Here is an 18,387-nt window from a genome sequence, read left to right on the forward strand (position 1 = left end):
GAGAAACGAACAAGCGACAATGAACACAGACGACGAGGGCGTCCAGCTGGAAGGAGGGAACTGAAAACTACTGCCTTACAACGTTAACTTGTCGCGTGCTCTTAATAAGAGCGCTTTCCCAAATAATTAATTGGAAAATGGCATATTACTCCCGATACACAAGCAGCTAGCTTGAAATCGTCATCGTTTCCGGGTTTGTAGCCTATCCGGTGTTACGTCGTCAAAGAGTAAGCGTAGTCAAGATAAAAACCGGTACGTATTGTTTGACAGTCCGGAAGTGCACTACTGCGCATGTCAATTTTTACACAGAAATCAACTGAATTTTGAGAATAAATATAAAGATTTTAATAAATTGATACGGATATTGATATTATTCTAGATTGTCAGAAGTGATACTGCTTCAATAAAATGCATAAACGTAATTGGTTGTGTGTATGCATGATGTGAAACAAAAAATAAATAATCATCTTTATTTCATTTGCATGAAGATTACAAAAAATAAAAATGAAACAAAATCCAGCCATGTTCTTTCCTGTGGCTGTTGGGAATATCTGCTAAATATCTGCTGGGGAATATCTGCTAAAAAAAAATCTACTTTGAAAACTGCTGAAAGTTAAGTTTAGTAGTCTGATCGTCCTTACTCATCATAAATTCCTGATGCTAAATTGTGGTTGTTATAAAACAATGTATTATAAGACCAAAACCTGAGGCAGAAATTCTGTCGAGGAATCAATAAAAGAAGAAACAGAAACCATTAAAAAAAAAATACAGCTTTTATCTAAAGAGAAACTATTTTTATTTATTGGTCAAAGATTCAAAATCTAACAAAAGACTATATATTGCATCATGGACAATTCACAAACAATGACATAATCTTCTGATTCACTTATTTATCTGCAATACCAAACATTTTAGGTGCATGTTAAATCATTTCCACGATCAAAGTTAAATCTCTTAAATCCCACAATATACAACCAACATCCAAAATTAGCACTAAAATGATTTTCCAACCCCATCAAGTTGAAATGTTACAGGAGACAGTTGTTGCTTTCGTTGTAAGGAGTCATTGGCTAAATGGTAAGAAAAGACGATACGTCTCCTTTCACTGACGGGCTCAATATTCCTGTCTTGATAGGTTGCCGAGTTATCACTATGGAGGTCGGACAAAATGTTTCCAACAAGGGACTTGAAACTCTGTAACATCACCTTCGGCAGGTGTAACATTGCTGGACTCACATCAACAGCAGTTTACAACACTTACTGCAGAACGGGTCAAAACTTAGATACAAAACATATCGCCTCAATAAAAAAAAAGTCACAACGTAACAGCGTTAGTTAATGACGTATGGCTTCGGTACGTTTAGGCTGCAAGTATTAAACGCACTTTAAAAAAAACATTTACAGAGAAACAGGCCCACTTTGCATCCATTTATTTATCTTAAAAGACAGACATATTTTAATGAAGGCAGGCTGACCACTCCATTGAGAGGAGCCACAAAACACTGTTCAACAGCAGCCCAGTGTAGTTATCCAGTTTATCAACATATGCACATAAGCTAGGGAGAATGAAACGCATGGTTGGAAAATGTGGGAAATATATTACAAAACGAATACTTTTTTCCCTCTCAAACCACAGTAATAACAAAAGCAGTCTATTCTTGGTTTCCGAGCACCAAAACAATCATTCAGATGCCAACTCAGTACAAACAAAAAGGCACTTGATGCTTCTGCAAAGTCGTCGCATGGGAAGATAACGTTTTCAATGACCCCACTTCTTCATTTCATTGTCGCGCACGAACACCAACAAGTATTTGAAAATGAAATACAAAATATTCTCTCATAAAACGCCAACAAACAATACAAAAACAGGTTCATAAAGTATATTAGTATCAATAGTGCAGTATCACTTGATGTGTAATCTGATGTGGAATGCCTATTCTACATTGTGACATGCATAGTGTTAAGTTAGCAACAATATATTGCATTGCTGCAGGTAGGTTACAGTCGGTAGCGGACATATAACAAGTCCAAGCGTAGAAAAAGTAAAAATATGCTGCGGTTTGCATGCTCAGGAGAATCAGGAAGAATACATGACGCCTCCGCATCTCAAATCCGTGGAAGGCAGATGTCGAAACGGCCATTAGTGAGGTGAACTCGTTTGTTAGATGTACAGCGAAGACAGGATCTGCCTGCATCAGCATCAGGGTGAAGTTCAGAGAGACACTTGGGAGGACTCGGCCGCTGAGGTCTTTCTCTGGAGCGTTAAGGTAATGCAGCACGTTGGACAGGCTCGCTTTGGTGTACAGACTGATTGAACAGAGTAGTCTGTGCCGTGTGCACAGAGCACGTAGTCTAGTGAAGCTCGAGCTCAGAAATTATAGATTTCTTTATTTTTTCTGATAAACTGAAGCAGTTATGTTCCTTAACGGTGGAGAAAAGGATCCTGTTTTAAAACTAAAATCACCCATTGCGAAAGGAAAAAAAATGCTGAAAACAACAGTCAGCAACACGTTTCTACAAAGATAGTGTTCCTCGCCTTTTTTCAAATAATGTCAACCATGATTGCGTTTGCGAGGAACAAAACAATTTCCTATGACTAACCAAAACTTAGTAGGTTGCAGTTGTTCACGAGTCAGTCGGAGGAACCTGATAACGGTTTCAAAGGAAGGATCTTCTTTTTCTCGTTTTCCTGTCGTGTCAGAAGTTGCACAAGTACGGTATTGCATCAGTTTTACTTTGCTTATCAGGTCCAACCAAGCGAGTTTAAGTCAAGTCAAGACCTGCAAATGGATGTCACCATTTTCCAGTTGAAAGTTAAACTTTGAACATGACATGCGAACCATTCAGTGGCAGGAATAAGAGCCTGGTATGATCTAGAAACTGCGAGACGAGCGCTTTCAATTGCTTCATCTTACTAGCTGTACTGTAGCGTTTGGGTGGTGCTCGACTCTTTTATTGGTGCAAATCAATTCCTGCTCCCCAATGACGACTTGATAAATTGTATCCTCTACGACTGGATGCCGTAAAATGTCCATTTCATCCTGTACATTCACGCCAATCCGCTTTTACAAATGAAAAATCACAGCGGAATTAGATTTTTTTTTTAAGCACAACGTCCCACAGCACTTTCTCTCCACGATAGCCAGCCGCAAATATTCTCAAACATGAATCATCTCTTAAAAGCATGTACTTACAAGGAACTTCCACAACACAGATAATGTGCACCCATACGGACTCATTCAAATCAGTGACACCGACCCTCGCTTCTTTTCTACCACTGCTCTTCTTAAGTGAGAACAAGGCACCGGCAGTTTGAAGAAGCAGAATAGTGGGAACCCGCCCTTAAGATCGTCGCCTGAAAGTGTTTGTCATGCTGACGGTAAAGAGTTTGTGGTTACTCTTACAAAGTGTTTGTGAGATGGGGATATATTGGACTTGATGTCCAACCCCGGATACGAGTAAAACAAGGTATTGCAGTGGTTATACTCTAATGAGGTTTAACATTTTTGAATAAGAACCGCGCCAGAGTGCTGCAGAAAGGTACAACCTGTCATGAGATAGAATACACTCATCGATTGGCGTTGTTGTCTATGGATTTCTGTAAGGCGAAGATCATTTGCTTTTCACATTTCTGTACTCTCTTAATATACACACACACACAACTTCAAAAGATAAATATCGTCACTCACACTTGGATCCCTCGCTTGGTCCTTTGCACGTTCATATATTATCACTTAAATGTCTCGAACTTGTGCCGAGTCTATTTTTCTTTAATTCTCAGTATACAGTGTTCAGGTTTGGTCTTCGAGAGGCACGGGGCAGAGCGGATCAGCGAGTCTAACCCTGCTCCAGACTCTCCGTCACTTGCACGGCCGAGTATGTTGGAGCAGACGCCTGTCGGGTGAAGAAGGACGCGGCTCTTTTTGGCTTCAAGCGCTTGATTTCTTTTCCTGGAAGACAACGATGGAGAAACACAACTGAAGTTACTACAGGGAGATCGTCTTTTTTAGACAAGTAGCTCAATCTCAAAAGATTATAACGCAAGTAAACTTGGACCACTAAAGGTAACCACTAGACTCACCGTTGTCCACGTAGCTGATGGTGTTAAGTGAATGCACCCGGCTGCACACGACACTGCTCTGCCTGCGGAGCATCCCGCGCCGTTCTCCGCGTCCGTTCTTGTTGCCGCCGTCCTGCCCAGCAGTCTGCTGAGGCGGACTCACCTCACCGTCCATTTCTGCTGCAGCGCCACCCTCGGTCGCCGACTTCAGCTCCACGCAGAACTCAATGAATCCGCTCATCAGCTCTGCCTGGTTGATGAAAGAAAAGAGGAAACACTAATGAGCATTAGACGTGTATACATAATTAATAGCTGTGTTCCTTTTCCATGCTCCAGTTCTGAACACCAGGCACACAAAGGGTCAGATTACCAGCCTTGGATTAGGGCCTGGAGGCATTACTGCCTATATCATTATATAACATCTCTTCACCATCTGTTGTTGGTGAGGGGATTTTATTGTGTTCAATCTAATCTCATCAAATGATGTTGTAAAGTCTCATTTCACAAATGCATTCTTACCTGTTTTGAGTAGATCTTAAGCAACTTGTTGACAGGAGTGCCGTCTTCATCTCCATCGAACTCCAGCCACAGAATGTGCGAGTCGCCCTGCTCCTCCGGGTAGCTGTGGTCCCAGGAAAGCTCATTGAAATGAAGGCCGAGCAGCACGTGCTGCGAGAAAATGTTCAAAGAAAGCAGGTTAAAGTTCATGAAGAGCAACACAAAACTGCTGTAAACACATCTGCGGTGTGCACAGCAATTATCCAATTACACGTGCCCACAAAGTGAGAAACACGGCATTGTGTTGTTGTTGTTGTTGTAGTATAGGCAATGCAGTGCTCACCTTCTCTTTGGCATCCATTACATAAACTCCCTCCAGGCAGATCCCGACGTTGACAGCTTTGCGTTTGACCCTTTGGAGAATTCCCTGCACTGGTTTGTCGATCTCCCCGAAGAAGAAACCGCACCTGTGTGCGTAGTTAAAGCTAATTAAAAGGTATGCTAATTAAAATGCTAAGTATAAATGGCTCATTGCACAGATTCTTACCCGTAGTAAGGCAGAGCGTGGCATGTATTGAGGTACTGGCGTAGGAGCTGCGTGGGCTCAGCAGAGCTTCCAGCAGGTGTGCTGATCTTCCTGTACTCCTCCATCAGGTTGTGCTCCAGCCCCGTCAGACGGCTCGACTTCCCTCTCAGAGTGGAGAGCAAACCTCCACTCCCCATGGCAACGTGTGCAGGCAGAAAAGAAGACAGCTTCTTCTTTCTGTGGGAAACAGATGCGACGTTTTGTATTATGCATTAACTGCATCTCATCTGTGCAAGACTATGGTTAATCTAAGGTAAAATTATTTTATACATCTACCGTTTGATTCGCCTTTACGATTAACAGGATGCTGAAACAACCGATTGCATCAATGTAACTTTGTTTTGCATTATTTTTTCCTTTCATGCCACCCATTCAAAGGTCCTTCGTAATGTTTCATGAAGGCCACAAGCTGAAACGTGTTGGTCTCACAATAAAGTGCTTAACAGTACAAGTGTTGCTGGAATTTTGACCTTGTCTCAATTACTACCGCTCCCGTATAAAAATAAAAAATAATCTAGAAAGCAATTTTTAGCCTTGAAATTTGAATGGGGTTATTTTTGTTAGTGTGGACTTTTAATTGTCTTTTTGGATTAAAAAAAAATATTCAACACCAAATAAAGCGATATTTCTTTCCAGTATGAAGCTATGAATAGTTAAAGGGAAGTAGAACCAACAGACAAACTTATTAAAACAAGACTGTAAGCAACTTACGACATGCGAGAACCTAAAATGAGAACAGTGACTACACCCCGCAGTAACAGTGTAGTCACACGTGTGATATACCGGCCCTTGACCTATAATTATCAGACCTTTAGTCACAATCAAGTCTCAAGAGGCTTTACAAAAAAAAGAAGAAGATACATTTCCATGTCCACCGCGCTCCAATCAAAAATTGCCCTTGCAGGCGTTATATTGCCCTTGCGTTTGGTACTTAAAAATCAAACAAGTAACTGAAAAACACTCCTGTGGCATAATACGACTGTTAAATATGAAAAACGCAAGGCCCCCAAAAAACAAAAGCAGCACTGTTGAACTTTTGTCACAATGCATGTAGATTTTCATAAAATAACATGTTCCCGCTGAAGTACTTCAAGCTGCCTAATCTCCCAGCTGCTCTCTAGAATATGTGGGTTGATGGACATGAGTTGGGTTTTGCATTTTACAGCATCAATTTTGTTCTACTACATTCTGGCTGACGCAAGGCATCCTGATGATTTGACAAACTTGACCGCAGGGTCCAGTACACACTTCTTCATTTATAAAAAAAAAAAAAAAAAAATATTACCTAGTCAACTGTGAACTTAAAAAAGTCCATTTAAGCAGAACGGCGAGGAGGATCTTGTGTTGAAAAGAATGCCGTGTGTGTTGATTATCTTACTAGAAAAACACATCTGGCTCACTTTCAAGTTATCAGGGATTACAGTTAAACCACTCCCACGTCTGACTGGGAAATAGGAGGTGGTCAGTTTAGTTTAGCAGAAAGACTGGAAGCAGCAGGAAACCGCTAGACTCACCGAGCCCGGGATCGGACAAGGAGGGGGAGGGGAAAAAAACACGTTTGCAAGATCTTGCGACAAAGATGTGTAAAAAAAACAAAACATTACAGGAAATAAATTAAAAAAGGTTAATGTACTTCTTTGTCAATACATGGAAACACCAACGATGTGCACACCAACCACAAACAAAACATTGTCGTTAAAAAAGGGAAAGCTTTTCATTTTGCTGAGCCATTGTTGTCACGCTTGACTGTGATCGGCATAGCCGTTTCAGAGCTATGAGACCAGTGATGTGACTGTCTGAGAGAGTGTTTAATAACCACCACACACACAGATCTATATTCACCCTCACCCAGCATGTCCCGCTGCTGCACAGGGGCTACATTAACCAAAGAAGGTGCGCATGGTGAGATTCCTACACAGTCCTACCAACTTCCACTCAACATCCTTACTCAAATTTCAACTGAAGGTGCAAAGTATTAAACTGAAGGTGCATTGCATGCATTTGGCAAAAACATGACAGCTTCAGCAGCCAAAATCCAACATATTTTGTGAGATGTTGTAAAACTATTGAGATCTTGCACAAAAAAAACAAAAACAAAAACAGGACATTTTTTTTCCTCCAACCTTCAATTATTTTTCCCTCTCCAAGTCGCTTCCCAGGCTCTGTATAAACATGCTTTGACTAAAAGGTAAAAAGACAACAAAAAAAACAAGCATCAAGTGGTTTCATCTGAGCAAATAAGCATATGTCCCTAAATGTTCAACTCCTCCGTTGAGAGAAACTGAAGGGTCGACAACACGATTATCTATAAAACTCCAAATTACAAAAGCATTTCAAAACCCACATCCAGAATTTGATGTTCATTTCTTTTCAGCAACCTTTCTAACGTACCTTATAGTAGTACTACATTGTTGGCCGTCCAGACCAGTTCCCTCATGGAGCGCGAGAGACAAGGCTCCGAGACCCGTCCAGTGCTCGGGGTCGCAGGGGTATCGACCCGAGAGAATGTTGCCCCTGGCCTCCTCGTACAGAAGCCTCAGCACTCCCTCGTCATCGATCTGCTCAGGAGTGTCAAGACGACAACGACTATCCATCAGTCATCAGGAAAACTAACTACAACGTTCAGACATGAACCAACAATCTTAAAACCCACTCAGCCTTCTGCAAGTTAAGTTGGTTTATTTTTAGGACCGTTCTTAAAGCTTCACTCATGTAATATTATTGAATGTTCTTGCTCAGAATTAGGGTTAATGGTACCTGCAGCTCTTTCGATTTAGGATAAAAGACGTTCCGACGGTACTGGAGACATGGTTCATCTGAGGGAAAAGCAGAGGACAATGATGGATTAGGGTTCAGGAGAAAGTCTGTATCTGCTTTACGTTAGTTCGTCACTGAGTGATATTCAGCTGCGTGCCTAGAATGGAGGAGTGAGGATACAGTGACAACCACGGTGGTGGAAAACCCCTCTGCTCATAGTCCTGTACTGTGGGAGGGAGACCAATGCATTCAGCAAAAATATAACAGCCTTGACATGATAATGCAAAACATTTATGTAAACTGCCAATGTTGTGTTTTTTTTCTCCTTTCTTTGCAGCAGTGTAACCAGTTGTTTGTTTAGTCCGACCAGCAACATCAACAATAATTATATTACATGGCCCCTTCTGTATTAGAGGATGGTAATTTGATTTAAAAACATACAACTTAACCATTGTACATAAACAAACATTTAACGCTCAGATTTTCCCATGGTGAACATCCCTCACCCTAAAAGTGCTTCAAAATAACATATGTAAGATGTGAAAGGTTTAAGGCTTGAAATATCAAAAAGAGCCCAAAACATCTACTCTATACTGTATGAATATGTTGTTGAAACTAATGTGGTAACTGTTCAGTTATAGTATTTGAATATTATATATTCACTAAGTGTAATCTCTTCTCTTTCTCTGAGTGATTTCTCCTCATGTTGTTTGATTTCCTACATGTTCCAGGTTATATTTTGCTTAGTTACAGCGGTTTACTGCTTACCAACATCTTCTCTTCTCTTTCCTTTCCTTTATTTCAAGCAAACAAATCTGACAGCAATTCTACCCTGGGCAAGCTACTAAGCACACACCATTTAGAAGTAAGCTACAAATCCACAGGGAACAGCTGCAGAAAAGGAAACTGGCTGTGCTTGGCATGACTGTGCTTGGCATGACTGTGTTTTGAAACCAGGTTACGGACAGAAACAAGCTTAGGGCAGGGAGTGTACTGTACTGGAGCTAACTGTGTTACTCTTAAACTGACATTTACATGCAGTAAATAAGAAGCCACATGTCATGTGTGGTTTAGTGGATACAGCATTATTCTGGTGCAGACTTAGGAGTATGTAGTCTTTTTTTTGTTGGAGTTTTTAAAGAAAAAGGCAAAGTGAGCAGAAAGCCTCTGTAGTGACTGAGCCTGAATTTATCTTTTTGTCAACAATTTTTACAAATAATCTGCTGTTCAGCAGTGGAAACCAACATACAGGAAAGAAACTTCTTAATTTAAATTAAATTTTCCACACTTACTGAGCCTTTGCCATTAGCTTACTGCAGAAAGCAGACAATAATGCAGTTGCATGATGCATGTGAAGAAAGCGGCACACAAATAAACTCTCACCTTGTGAGATGTCTTCCTCTGAGGCCTCAGTGAAGCGATACAGCAAGTCCTGCCACTGCCGACACAGTTTGTATGGTTGATGCCTTGCCTTCAACTGCAATTCTGAGGAGCAAGGAAGAGGCAAATGTAACCCAGAGACATGTGTCCGATATCCTCCTCGATTCTTGTGTTGCTTGCTATTGTGAGACAGGCGCCGTTAACATCGGCATACGGTACAATAATTTAAAGAGAAAATATATGCGTGAGTAATATGTAACGTTTTGTAGCCAGACTACAATACCGTTTGAAGATAGAAGCACATACACACATTGCCAGATGAAAATGTGCAGCATTTAAGAGTGTAAAAAGTGAGGGGGTGAAAGTTCTTACCAAGCAGTGGAGAACAAAGCCAGAAGGCAAAAACATCCTGTGCAGACTCAGGAATATGGAGAGCATCGCGAACACTGCGGCTCAACTCCTGCACAGACACACTGCCGAGTCCTTCTACTGATAAGTGCACTGCGCTGTCACCACAGATGTAAACAAGCACATCTTGAGCTGTGTGGGGGGGGGGGGGGGGGGGGAAACAAAACACAAATAAAAACAAAAGTAAGCCAAAGTGAAACAAGACCACATCAAAATTCATCTTCTTTGTCCCAAGTTAATTTGCTATAAATAAAATACGGCATGTTATTGCGAAGTGATTTTATCCTCCTTGAGTTACAATAACATCTGCTTCACCGTACCACGGGAAAGCGTTGCAGAAGAAGCAACACTTCCTCTTTGAGAGTGATCATCCGATGAATCTGGAGGAAAACTGCAGTCGTCTCCTTCCATCTCTACTCTGAAAACACAATGACAAAACTCAAAAGCAGTCACAGCAACATAACGTTCATAAAAAAGAAAGGAACATGGAAACTTCACATATGTGGTAGCTGTGAGGTGAACAGATGTCACAATGAGGTGCTCCTCCTTGTATCTACATGTGTAATCATGGGACACATTTTGCATTGTCAACACTGAACTTCCTGATTTCTGAAACTCAAAGTTATAAATATCCAGCTGGCACATACTGACAATAGTCAAAGAAAGACCTACTAGAACTGCTACAGAGGTGACTTCACTAGACAAGATATTAGCAGTGTTTATTGTCCTCGCTGACATTCAAAAAACATCCAGTCATGGTTCAAATAAACAAGTAATAACGCTAATGTAGTCAAGGACTCACGATGCACTTGCGCCACCACGTGGTGTTAGACTGGAAAAGACCCTGTACAAGCAGAACATCCCATCCGACTACTGTTGACCTCACCCTGTTGAACGACACTCATCGTGTGGCCCCAACCCGTCAACGTCACTAAGCTCCGTTTATATGCCAATTAATAGGGCAAAGCGCATTGATACACAGTGGCCTAAATACAGAGAGGATGCAATTACAGAGACACCACGACACCATCCCGAGGCCCTTGGTACAAGAGCTAGCTAGCTAGGTTAGCTAACGTCATCCGCGTCCCGTCGTTACACGCTCACATAAACCCAAACTATGGTGGAAATAACTCAGGGAACTATTCAAGCCACTAAATGTATTTATTTAGCTAAAATGCAAGGGAAGCCACCGTGCTGGCTAATGTTCCCAACGCATTGAGAGGGTCACTAAACATTATTGTGATACTTTTACAGGACGTTTCAGGCATCAGTTGAGGACGTTTTTGCCACTTTTAGTAGTTAGTTAGCGTTAGCTCCCTTTAGGTGTTTTGTCCTACAGTCTGACATACTGTATAGCAAGTCAAGGAGAAACAAATACCTCCGTTTGTCCACCTACCTGCACGTTATAGTAAATCCCCCTCCTTTTGCTGCTTGTGCGCTGGGGAGCTAGTTTTGAAAACACCGTGGCTAAATACCAAAGCAAGTCAACGGTTCGCTGTTTACCGCTGGTTACGGGGAGCCAGTTGTCTACAACTAGCTTCACGGGCAGCTGCAACCGTGACACTGGAAAACGATTCGCTCATTCTGAACCGCCCTTTAATGGGTGGGAACGTCACCGTGGAGGATTTGGAAAAAACACTTTTCCGTTAATAAAGTAGACATTAAAACAGCTAAGAGCAAATTCTCCAAAGTACTGGTCGGGAGATCGTTTGAAAGAACACTGACCGGACCACTGTTTACGGTTTGAACGCTATTGCACGGGAGAAGTTCAAAAAGGTACGATCCCATAAATGAGTGGACTAAACAGTTGAATTCGAGAGCGCGTATAGTGGCTGTCAGTTACTGACGTCATCGCGCCTGTACCTACGCAGGCAGCGGATTCATTTGAATGTACCTGTTTTCTAACTCTGTTATGGGTTGTTGCTGATAAATTGATTCACAAACAAAAGTTGGAATCCAAAGTTAAATCATGTTTTTATGAGAACGTAATAAGCAGACTCATCTACAGAAGTGCTCTCCAGTCTTTGTAATAATGTATGGTAGGCCTATTGTTCGAAGCCAATGGACTAGGTGTTGCTGTACCATATTACCATGTTTGTTTTGTCCTGCAGGTGGACAGAAATACCATCTAGGCTTATCGCTCATGCAATTAACGATATCATCATGCATAGGTCGTTGTAAACTACAACCTCAAAATTCTAATAAATAATAATAATAATGGACATCTTGTGGTGAGCCTAATCAGTATACCTTCACAGAAAAAGGATGCATGAATAACAGCAATTACGGTTACAAACCAGATAATCAAATACTATTAAGATGAACAGATTGGCTATTTTGCAATAATAAAACATGGGAAGCCTCTGAGATCTGTATTGGTGATAGACCTAAATATGGTGTACTTGTTTTGAGTCGTAGGAGGTCTGCCTATCCCCAGAAAATCACTCAAGACATTGTCATGTTTTTAAAAGGACCTTTAATAAAGCTATTCACACCGGTTAATATTAGAAACTGATTCCAGAGTTTAAGCAATATTTTGTCTCTAGAGACACTGTAGAATATGTATCTTTATATCAAATGAGCCGCCCATGAACATGGGTAAATAACACAAATTTGAAAATATATTTTTTTGTTCAGTACAATGTGTATCATTTTGTATAAGCAAAAGAAGCCTTGGTATAGTTCTCTGCATCTTACATCCACCTGACGCAGGTGTCTAACTGCAAGGACAGCAGGTTGAGTATTAACAAAGGGGATTAAAAGCTTTAACAAAGGTGTCGAACAGAGGACACACTTGACGGCTTTCACTGCATTACTGACATTGATAATATCAATCTTCATAATCCTATTCCTTTCACTGGCAGGGAGAAGAGAGGCAGGGAGAAATTAGCAACGTGGAGAACCTGTTATGGAGGGGGACATCTGACATTTTAAGTGTTTCTATGTCTGCATGCTGTTAGAAAAAAGAAGCAGTAAGTGAACCCACAACATAAGGCATTTAATAACATCCAACTTTAATAAAACATCTGTTATATTATGCCCCATAGTCCTGTTGCGCAGCAGAGCATAGTGCCTCATGTCTAGTGGCCTCATCATTAAAAGAACAAAAGAAAACAATACATTAAATAATTTCTTTTAAATGGAGGTGTATTGACAATTATCTCAAAAATCATGAGTTTACATTAACTTCTGTGGGAATCTTTTGTGATGTCGTACAGCATGTGATTAACAGGGGCTATCAGTTTAGCATATGGAATGTGAATGGGAAAAGTGATATCGTAAACATTCACTTAATCTGTGGTGGTGATCAGACAATAAAAAATGCCATTTATAAGTCTTTTAAATTCGTAGAAATTTGTGATTAATATAATGCTTTTAAATTCAAATAACTAATTATCTGTGTGTAAAAAATATTTACATGTGTGTACATCATTTGTAGCTTAGACGCCTCCTTCCTTTCCAGGAGTGCCCTCCTCCACCTGGTTTGTGAGCAGGAAGAACTTCATCACAGGTTCCATGTACTCCATGACGGTTTCTTTCACCGATTTCTCCAGCAAGTACCCTTCTGTCTCAATCTCTGTGTTCTCGTTCCCCTCCACTGCCTCCATGGCGGTCTGTAGGAAGCGCAGGCTCACCAGCACAGAGCCCTGGCAGGGAGGAAGGTGGAGAGATGGGGGAGCAGGTTATACATAGAAGCAGATTCCATTAGAGAGCATCATCAAGGATCCAATTTATTGAGGAATCAATTGGTGTTTATTCTAAATCAAGTCAGGATTCTCATGAATGAAATAAGATTTTTAACTTTGCATCTCGCCTGCGTATGCTGTGAGTGTATATACAGGATGGTGGGTTGTTGCAGCACATTGGATTTCTTGTGCTTTTGAAGACATGACACAATGTTAGAATGTGGTTTTATAACAAATTGGTAGCTGTACAAGTCCCCAAAAAGCCAATGTGGACCCATTCCAAATTTAAAATCTCCCTTTAGCTCAAACAACTCTGCCTGAAATGACTGTAAAATGACTGTGATTCTTTTCAAAGTATACCTGTAGGAGGAAGACTGACAGTACTCCAGCCCCAATTGTGTTCATCAGGCCCATGTAGTAGTTGACCAGTGCCTCTCTGCAGCCTCGGAGGTAGATATTGAGCTCCTCGGTTTGGTATTCATAGTTATAGTGAGCTGAGTTGTTGGTGAGCTGAGACTGAATGCATGGCCGTGGAGAGCTGGGGTTGCAGCAACTGAACGGGACTCCATCTAGCAAGTAACGGCCATCCACGTTGCTTTTGATGCGGCTGAGGAAACAAGTGATAAGATGTGTTTTTAGATTGCAGATACAGTACAATAATCAGATGTCCTTGTTTTTCCATACACATTCTCAGGATGGGAAACCCACTCCATTCTTGCAATATTGTGCACAACTTACTCTTTCACTTCCTTGGTGCTGAAGTCAAGGTAGCGGTTGCTGATCCACTGGACCTCAAACCAGTCCTTGAAATCGTTGTTTCCACAGCACTGAAAGTCCATCTGCAGGCGATCGATGTTCTGTTTCTGGAAGCAGCGGCCCGGGGTGTCTGTGTCCTTGTAGAAGCGGATGCCGTTCCTCAGGCCAACCTTCAGGGATGACTCCAGGCTGCCCTTCATTGCATAGCTCATGATGACAGCTAGCAGCATGAGGACAGTGAAGAAGCAAGAGACAGCGAAATAGGGCTTCAGCATGGTCTTCCAGCGAGGAAACCGCCCGGCATCCAGAGCATCCTGGCAGATCTTTGAAGCAAAGTAGTTGATACCCAGAGAGGCCAGACCAACAACCATGAGGGTATTGGGCACGACATGTATGTCTGAGTTATCCATTACCTGGAAGTGAGTCACACAATAATGTTATCAGTAAAAACTCTATTTGTTTGCTGTAAAGAAACATACACTAGGACATACCTTGTTCAAATGATGCATAATATTTCAACAATTGTGGGAAAATACGCTCAACAAAAGTACCTGACAGAAGTATTGTGGCTTTTTGCCTAAAATTACCCGAAAATTCACTCGGAAATACATGTTGCACATCAATTGCTAAACCCCCACAGTTATTAAAAAGCTTTTGAAGCTATGTGTTGCTGCTAGAGGGTGAACATCCAGACATTTATAGGTGTTTAGTTGTGACTGTCTCTGACTTCACATACTTGAATTTAAACTAGTTGAGTTTTGACAATATGTGTGTTGATGAACACTTGATTGTTCGAGAGACGTCAACCTTTATTTATTAAGGGGAGATCTCCTACATGTATGTTTAATAATTTTCATCCGCAGCATTGCAGTCAGTCACAGTTTAATCACAGTTTAATGAGCACTGAGCAGCTCACTTCAAGCCGTTGAGGCTCAGCTGTGTTGCTCAAGGGCACCTAGCAGTTGTCATTCTCTCGCTCAGGCTACATTGTGCTGGCAGGATTCATAAGTACACCGTTAAAAACATGAACAAGTGCAAGTACATATATGAAAGCAATTATTATCTGTCCTTTCTTAAACGTAGTATTATCTAGTACGGTTATACAGCATGAGACTACGTATTAAGTGCAAAAGTGTTCGCAAAATTAGCATATTTTACAGTTTTTTGCAGAGGATCTTCGCACAAACCACAAGTCTGGAAATTCTCAAATAGGAAAATGAGAAGACAATAGTTGAATAAACTTGCATACTGAAGCATTTGTGATCATTTTGGTGTCTGGAAGACACTTTAAGTAGTATACAGAATCTTGCATTTCACTACATTGATTACACAGATTGTACTTCAGTGCAAAATAAAAAAAATCAGTGGAGTAAACTTCAATGCATCATACATCGGGACATGACACGAGAACATTTCTCTCAGCTTCATATTCTGTAATTTATCGCATGTCTGTCATTTTTTTATTTTCTTTTCCCGCTCATAATACTCACACTTACACTTTTTACAGCCATGCAAACAGAATACTGTCATGACCTCGGATGCACAACATTCTTATAATTAAAATAAATATTTTGGTACTTTATTTTTTTAAAACACCTGAGATGGCGTGAATATCATAGCTGGACATGCATAGTTGTGCAAATCTGATGTTTTTGAGGCTGCAAATCAATGAATTATTCAAACTACGTAAATGTGGAAATAGAATACATTCAAATAAGCTAAAAACTATGTAGGTTTGTTATCAATGCAAAGTTGTGATGATGGCCTTCAGCAGTAGGGATTAGGTTGATTAAGACTGACAGAGACGAGTTTATTAAACGTGTCAGGATCCAAAGTGGGTCACAGGTGTATTTACCTCTAGTTGGTCTCTAACAAGGACACTCCTTTGACCGTATGAGATTTAATGAATCCTTTCAAGACCCGTCATCCCATTTCCGTGTTTTATCCCGAAAAGAGTGTACCAACCGTTTAAAAGTAAGACAGGCAAAGTTTGCATCTGTTCGGTGTGCATTCTGTTTACACTTAATATTCTACTTTGTTGTTCTTGTTTTATATTTATATAGTCTATTCATGGGGATGTATCTTGAGAAATCTGGAGTCAAATTCCTTGTATGCATACATGGCCAATAAAGCTGATTCTGATTCTGATTCATGTAAATCAGTACTTTAGTGTGCAATCAACTGTGCTACCTTACAACTTCCAAAAACGCTGTCCCTCGATGTAGGTATTTATTGGACAACTTAGAGTTTACAGGTTAATGTGTTATCTGTTGGTTTTCCTCCCAGTAGGCACATCATCCTTTATAGTTACACTGAGCAACATCATGTTACTGACTTTTGCAATTAAACTATAAGTTACTACACTATTGATTGTTGCAATGTGTTGATAACTCACAGTACATGTTAAAAACCCCAAAAGCTCTGGATTTAAATGAAATAAGCTTCAGTAAAGCTCGAGTACCTCTGCCCTCCTGCGGAGCTCCGTCTTGAGGATGCAGCCCAAGCTGAAGGTGAAAGCCCCGGCAACTGTGGCACACCAGGAGAGGAGCCACAGTCCCTGGGCTAGCTTCACCCTTTTCTCAAAGGGGAACTTCATCTTCATCACCACCATGGTTGCAGTGAGGGAATCCGAGTCTTACCGGGGGAGTAGGGGAAGGAGAGCCACGAGGCAACGAGGGCCGATGCTGGGCGTTTTCTGCCAGGAGGAAAGAGAGGTCAGAGGCAGCACGATGACTAAACTGAAATTCAACACTGAATTTGGAAAATAAACCGGTAGCAACTGAGCGAGCACAATTAAAAACACACTGATGATCGTTTTCATATAGCAAACTTGGACCCAAGAAATAAAAAGTCAGGAGAGGTTAGTGCGAAATCCTCGGAGAATAAAGTTTGACAGCTTCACAAGCCAATTAAATTAAAAATGAAATTAAACAAATGTTAGTGCATCAAAACTCACCTTATTTGTCTCCCCAAAAAGTCCAGAAAAAATGTCCAGCTGTCCCCACCGACCACTATGTACCATCCAGTGTGCCACACAGTGGATTTGGCACACTGGATTTGGCAACCCTGGATGCTGCGAGCGTCTTAACACTAATGCCTACCTATCCTATTAAAGCGGTCTGTGAATCCAGGCCATTGTCTGCTCAGCATCCATCACTCACGCAGCGGGACAAGGACGACAAAACAAATTAAACCTGACAGGGTGATGGATATGACGATAAGCCAATAACGGAGCTACACTTGTCCTCGAATGCACACATAAACTGTCAATTTGAGATGAAAAGAATGAGATATGTATTCAGATGAATACATTCTGATCTATATTTGATCATAATATCTTATTTTGATATTCTTTATTTCCTGTTTGGGTTGTCCGCAGAATTCAGCACGATGAGGCTCTTTTTTCCACCCTGACACTGGTTCTAGTTCCTTTATCATGTTTACTGCTGCTAGTTAGTCTGCTTAGCATAGGCTATTTATGTGATACATGTCACAACATTGTATGGGTAGAATTAAACTTGTACATTTTAACACAGTTTGTACACAAACCTTTGATCTCTGTATATAAATGCCTTTGTAAGATGTCACTCTGACTGCATCCTTGACCAGACTCATAGCGACTCTGTGTAACGGTGCCTCTTCTCTGCACAGGGAATACATGATTTCATAGACAAGTTCTGGTATTACGATGTTCATCATTTCAGCTTTAAAAGACTCAACTGTAGGGTAGGGTACATTTTACCGTTACAAATCTCAATGACCTCCTTTAGGGAGAGTTGGGCCCACACTTTCCAGTCTCTGTGAGTTCTTCCTGCTCAACAGGTGGTGTGTCTAGTCACATATATATACATATATATATACATATATATATATATGTATATATATCCTGTCATTAAATTAAACATAATTATTACATGACAGGCTATAAATGTAGTTGATGACCACTCTTTCTAACATTGTCCCTGGTCATTCACCCATCACCTTGTAACTTCTTTTAGAAAGATTCCTCCCTAGATCTGTCTCCCATTAAGTAGAACAAATGTAGGCAGTTCAATTCATGCCTTTTTGTTTCTTCATTTGGTTTATTAAATATTACATGAACAGAGTTATATGGATTACATTTACATAATTTTGTGAAATGTGTTTAATTGCAAGTAGGTTCATTAGAGTGAATACATGTTTTGCACAAACACAGGACAATAGTTTTCATATGCACATATTTAAAGCTATTTCATAACTGTATTTATAAGTATAAA

The 18,387-nt window shown here is 40.7% G+C and overlaps 2 protein-coding genes across 3 annotated transcripts; both read right to left on the reverse strand.

Annotated features, from left to right (window-relative positions):
• Positions 1-3,837: 3,837 nt before the first annotated feature.
• On the reverse strand, positions 3,838-10,103 carry frmd8 (FERM domain containing 8; the record flags this gene model as incomplete). Of its 2 annotated transcripts, none has more annotated exons than XM_079237596.1 (10): positions 3,838-3,950; positions 4,082-4,310; positions 4,580-4,729; positions 4,902-5,025; positions 5,106-5,321; positions 7,536-7,702; positions 7,902-7,960; positions 9,285-9,386; positions 9,654-9,821; positions 10,010-10,103. In XM_079237596.1, the coding sequence occupies 10 exons, from the start codon at positions 10,098-10,100 to the stop codon at positions 3,838-3,840; spliced, it is 1,419 nt and encodes a 472-aa protein (XP_079093722.1). The 2 variants fall into 2 exon arrangements, with proteins under 2 accessions (XP_079093722.1, XP_079093721.1); XM_079237595.1 differs by having other exon boundaries at positions 10,013-10,100.
• A 3,026-nt stretch (positions 10,104-13,129) lies between these two features.
• rom1a (retinal outer segment membrane protein 1a) lies at positions 13,130-16,742 on the reverse strand (the record flags this gene model as incomplete). The annotated part of the gene is made up of 4 exons (XM_079237913.1): positions 13,130-13,336; positions 13,736-13,982; positions 14,114-14,544; positions 16,593-16,742. The coding sequence occupies 4 exons, from the start codon at positions 16,740-16,742 to the stop codon at positions 13,130-13,132; spliced, it is 1,035 nt and encodes a 344-aa protein (XP_079094039.1).
• Between the last annotated feature and the right edge of the window lie 1,645 nt (positions 16,743-18,387).

The sequence above is a fragment of the Taurulus bubalis genome (genome assembly GCF_910589615.1).
Source record: "Taurulus bubalis genome assembly, chromosome: 2".
In the NCBI taxonomy this organism is placed as follows: Eukaryota; Metazoa; Chordata; class Actinopteri; order Perciformes; family Cottidae; genus Taurulus; species Taurulus bubalis.